We start from the raw sequence: 5,484 nt of genomic DNA on the forward strand, positions 1-5,484 counted from the left end.
AGGACCATACCTCCTTCTGCTAAAATCCAACTTCTTTGGGTGAGATTGGGCTTTGCTACAAAGTCTTGCCTACTCCTAGGCACGGCCTGCAGCTCTTGCTTCCGATCCTGGCACTGCCCCTGGCTCACTGAATAATCATCACTAGTCGCAGCCAACTCATTGGGGATCTGTTTTCTCAAGTAAAAGAAGACACACGGTTAAACAAATCATCTATCTTTAAGATCTCTTCCAGTTCTGACTAAATTTGATCACCCCCATCTCTCCCAAATAGTGAGTTATACTTAAGAGGGAAAAAGGAAGGAAATTACCATTTTGAACGCCTACCCACCTGTGCCAGGCAAGCACTTTGCATGCTTTACCTGGTTTCATCCTTACCACATTCCTATCAGATTGGTATTTTTAACCATATTTAACAAGTAAGAAAACTGAGGCTCTGAGAGGTCAAGCTGTTTACTCAAGGTCACCCTCTTGGTAAGTTGCAGAGCCTGGATTCAAACCTGGTCTTTCTGTTTGGGTCGACTAAACATTTTCAACTGCACTGCTTTCCTCCCACACTACCTTCATCTCAGACATTAAGAATCCTAACTGCTCAATGCTTTTCATGTTCTGCTTTAAAGAGATGAGTGGGTGTACAACTTTTTTTTTGTCTGAAACGTATCATTTGAAAGTTAAGCAAATGAAATTCATTTACCAGTTAAAGGAATTTAAAAAAAAAAATCACTCCTAGTGTCTCACAGGAAATTAGCGTCCCAGTGAAAATCAGCAGCCCTCTTGTATTCTCGTGCTTGTCCTTAACTCTCCTCCAGGCTGCAAAGTTGATGAAGGGAAAGGAACCCTGTTTGGGGGCCAGCGAGCTGAATTCCAGTCCGATTGCGCCGCTCTTTTCACCCTCGGAGGCTTCTACCCTTTCTCTGTAGCAGGGGGTTGCTAGGCTAGGTCTTCCTCAGGTGTCTTCCCCAGGTGCAAACCTGACTGGCGGTTTTCTTGGCGAGGGCGTGCCTCTGCCTTCCCTCCGCCGAAAGGTCATGGGTTAAACTGACCATTTCTCTGAGGAGGACGCTCGCTGCAACCTCCCCCTCCAACACCCCCACTCCCATAGCCCCTTTCTTTCCGCTTCTATTGAGGAAAAGTGAAGCCCCTTACCCTGAGCCCTGGAATCGCCGTTCACCAGACAACCCCAGCCCTCCGCTAAGTCCCTGTCCCGCCGAGCGCGGGCGGGGCCGGCACCGCTGCTTCACCTTCTCCCGGGAGTTAGGGTAACCAGCCTCCAGTTCTCCAACTTTCCCCTTCTCGGAGGGGAATTCTGAGAACTTTGCGAGGAACAAGTGATTGCACAAGTGAAGAGATGAAACCTCTCTACACAGGAGCTCTTCCCCTCAGCACAGCTTCCCGGCTCCCGGGCCTTCTCCCGCAATTCCACGCCGGCCCCCCAACCCCAGCTCGTTCTCACGGCGGAATCCGGCGCCGACGGGCTCCGAGCGCTCGAAATGTGGCGCCAGACACCAAGCGCGCCAGCTGTCCCGGTCCCGCTATTTCTGCTCCGTCCGAGCCCAGGTCTGAGGAAGTCGCGGGGTCCTTCTAGCACAGCAGCCTAGCGCACCGCTTGGCCGTGCTGAAGCAAGGTCCGCACTGGACTCGAGGCCCTTCCTGCCGGCCTCCTCACGCCGGGCCTCGGCTCCCTCCTTCCCGGCTCCCGCCTCCTCCCGTAGGCTGCCAGGCGGACCCAGCCTGCCTCTCTCTCTGCCTTCACTACCGGGTCAAGCTGCGGAGGGAGGGAGGGAGACCGCGGCGAAACCCTCCCTGGCTCCCCAGCCGGCGCGCGCGCCCCTCCTCCCTCTATAGCCTGCTCCCTCCTCCCCGCCCTCCTCCCCTTCTGCCAGTACAGTACAACTAGTACACACACACGGACCCCGCCGGTGCCACTGCAGCTGCCATGGATATCAGCTAACAACACACACCCAGGCGCGCGCGCGCGCTCCCACTCGCACCACGCAGGAGTGGCCCCCGGCATCCCTACCCTCCTCCCCCACCCCCACTCCACCCGCTCACCAGCTCGGCTACTGCTCGCTCCGGCTGCTGCCGCCGCCGCCGACGCCACCGCCACAGCTTCCTCTGCTGCGGGGCCACAGCCTTGAGTGTCATTCAAGGGACAGCACAACCTCACCCAAGCTCTCCTACCTCTGCCCAGCCGTCCCTCTCATCCTCCCCCTTCCTCGTCCACACTCCATCCAAAGAAGAGAGAAAGCACCGAATAGGGGGGAGGAGGAAGGCAAAGTCTGTTCTTTTCATCCCTTGGCCCCCTTGCTGCTCCATCCTCATTCTCTCACCACCAACCTCCCTACCCCAAAGGAACCCTAGAAACTGAGGCGAGCCACCCCACTGCCATGTCCAAAAGCTTGAAAAAGAAAAGCCACTGGACTAGCAAAGTCCATGAGAGTGTCATTGGCAGGAACCCGGAGGGCCAGCTGGGCTTTGAACTGAAGGGGGGCGCCGAGAATGGACAGTTCCCCTACCTGGGGGAGGTGAAGCCCGGCAAGGTGGTCTATGAGAGCGGCAGCAAGTTGGTGTCGGAGGAGCTGCTGCTGGAGGTGAACGAGACCCCCGTGGCGGGGCTCACCATCAGGGACGTGCTGGCCGTGATCAAACACTGCAAGGACCCCCTCCGGCTCAAGTGTGTCAAGCAAGGTGAGCGCAGCGGGGCTCAGTGCTTTGCCAGGCAGCGGGACCGCTCGGGGCGCAGGGCAATGGAAGGGTGGGCGCGCGTGTGGAAAGGGGTGTGTTGCGCGACTGTGGGGTGGGGTCCACAGAGGTCCGGCAGTGCAAGTGAGCTTTGCCAAAGATCCGACTGAGGGGCTCACGGGAGGGGAGGGGCAGGTTGCCCTGTGGCGTGCAACTTTGTTTGCGCAGTTAGACCCTCCCCTTTGGAAGATGTTTGGCCTGGTCTGACCTCCTCAGAGATCCCGGGGCAAATTGAATGTGCGTCAGTGGCATCGCCCGCAGTGGATGATAGAGCTTTTGGGGAAGGACAGAAGGAAAGAGACAGGGAGGGAGGAAGGACGAAAAAAGAGGAAGGAGCAACTTGAGGGTGCAGAGGCATCACCAGCGGGGCTGGGAAGAGCAGAGGGTGGTGGGATGGGCGAAGAACTGCGTCCAGCGTTTGGGGAGCTGGCTAGAGACGCCTAGGTCCCCAGACGTCCCCTAGGGATCCCTGAACCACTGGCTGGCGAGGAAGGGAAGGGGCAAATTGCTTTGGGCGCTTTGACGGGTCTTCTGTAACTTTTTCCCTGCTTCACTCCCCTTTCCCCTCCCCCGCCCACGGTCGGTCGTGTCATGTGGGCATCGCGCGTCACGTGCGCACTGACTAACCCCGGCGCTCACCCCTAGCCAGCCTGCGGGAGGAGGCTCCGGAAGAAGGCGCGGCGCTAGGAGCGCTTTCCAGTGTTGGGGGGTCAGGAGGAGAGGAATGGTTCCCGGAGTGTACTTTTCTCAGGGGTTACCCTCCTTCAGTGGAAGTCTTCTGTGGCAGGGCTCTCCTCTGGCTCCGGATTTGGGGGGCGTGTTTCTGGGGAGGAGTTGGATGGATATGCCAGGTGGTTATAACTCAGGCTGTCTCAGCTGCAACCTTTGATGAGCCTCAGTTGAAGGCTATGATGTGGATTTAGGGAGATTGGAATCTTGCAGAACTCTCTCACTGTCTTTGCTTGAAAGAAAATTGTGGTCCGGAAGGAGGCAAGAAAGGAATTTGAATAGAGGACAATTTTAACTAGACTGAAATAGTGTATTTTTGTTTTCCACACGCCACTGCGTACTTTTTTCTAGCTTACATGCACATTTCGTGTGCAGTATGTATGTATGTATGTATGTATATGTGCTGCACATGCGTATTAGTCTAAGGGTTTGTTGTCTTACATTGTCCTGGCTGAAAGATGGAATTGAGCATGCCATTGCTGGCATTTTGCCACTTAATCCTATTGCTTGATCAGCTACCAAGAAATGCTCTTAGGGAGATGTTCTGCACTATAAAATTTTTCTCTAAAAACTTGCTTAAAAGTAAACAAGAGAAATAGAAGTCTCAGGCAAAGTTTCTTAAATGTGAAGTGCCATATAAGACAGCATTTTCATTGGGATCCTTGAATATTAATAACTGACATCTCGAGATAGGCTAATGTGAACATTTACTTGTAAGTCAACATAGCTCAATACTGAATAACTGAGGAATGCTGTGATACTGAAGAATATGAGTTAAGTAGGAGGGCAAATAGAGTATCTTGACGTTTTTTCAAGATAACACACCCAAGGCTCAAATATAGGAATTCATGTCAACATATTTGATGATACTACCTTAGAGCCATAGATACAAATGTAAAGTTCGGGCTTTGGGCCCAAGAAATCTACTCACAAGTAATGACTGTGGTTTTGTTGGCAATAAACTTGGTATTTGTAATAGAAGGTGACTTCAAAGTTAATGCATTGTTAAATTGGACTAATAGTAGTGTCTTACTAAGGGAGGCGATTGTCCTATTATAGTTTGCAATGATTACCACATCTTAAATGTTATATTCAATTTTAAGAACTACTTCTGAGGTGGAGCTTGGCAGATTGTAATTGTAGCAAGGAATAATAAATCCAGAAGAAAAAGAAAGAGAGATTGATGTATATTGTAGATATATTCTATGAAATTCAGTGGAAAGATTCAACTTGGAAAAGTAAGGAAATGAAATGTTATTAAATACTGAAAAGCTATCAAGTAAGAAAAAGAATTCTGACTATCTTGTTATAGTCCACAGAACAAAACTAAGATGAATGTACTGAAAAATCTAAAAAATTAAGCATTTTTACCTTTCTTAAAAAGATGAACTTTCTAACATAGCTTCCCAAAAATCTGTGAGCAGTGTTGCTGCTATCACAGTGAGTGTTTGTGAAAGGCCAAAATGATCATGTGCCATGGATTCCTATATAAGATGGGGACCTGGACTAGATATCATTTAAATCCTTCCATGATTTGATCTAAGGTGGTCTCTGGTCACTCAATTTCTATATTAAGTTTTATTTAGAAGATTGTTGCTTTTAGAACTCATAGAGTAAGTACATATGAAGTGATATATTTAGAGGAAAATCTCTTTCCATCCTATATTAATCCTCAGTTCTGGACTTCACTGGTTCATTGATGATTTATTCTTGTAATGATGTTCACAGAGCTTCCACAGGAACCTGATTCACCTCCTGAATCACTATTGACTGAAAAAAAATTATTTATTTTACCTTTTGTGGAATAAGTACTCCTCTTCTATATTTTTTTATTTTATGTTACTATTGTTAATTTTGGTTCCTTTTCTAAAACTTGCCAGTTTATGTTTTTTACCATTTTTTTATTGGGTTGTTTATCTTCATTTTTCTATCTATTATTTGAGAGGGAGTATATTTTTTTATTTTATGTGACTATTGTTAATTTTGGTTCCTTTTCTAAAACTTGCCAGTTTATGT

The 5,484-nt window shown here is 49.4% G+C and overlaps 1 protein-coding gene across 1 annotated transcript in view; it reads left to right on the forward strand.

Moving 5' to 3' along the window:
- The first annotated feature begins 2,384 nt into the window (after nt 1–2,384).
- MAGI2 (membrane associated guanylate kinase, WW and PDZ domain containing 2) overlaps nt 2,385–5,484 on the forward strand; it is a 1,576,038-nt gene continuing 1,572,938 nt past the window's right edge. The window contains exon 1 of the mRNA XM_012650290.1: nt 2,385–2,685. Coding sequence (XP_012505744.1) covers nt 2,385–2,685 — 301 coding nt within the window. The remainder of the gene's footprint in view (nt 2,686–5,484) is intronic.

The sequence above is a fragment of the Propithecus coquereli genome, unplaced genomic scaffold (genome assembly GCF_000956105.1).
Source record: "Propithecus coquereli isolate 6110/MARCELLA unplaced genomic scaffold, Pcoq_1.0 Scaffold32, whole genome shotgun sequence".
NCBI lineage: Eukaryota > Metazoa > Chordata > Mammalia > Primates > Indriidae > Propithecus > Propithecus coquereli.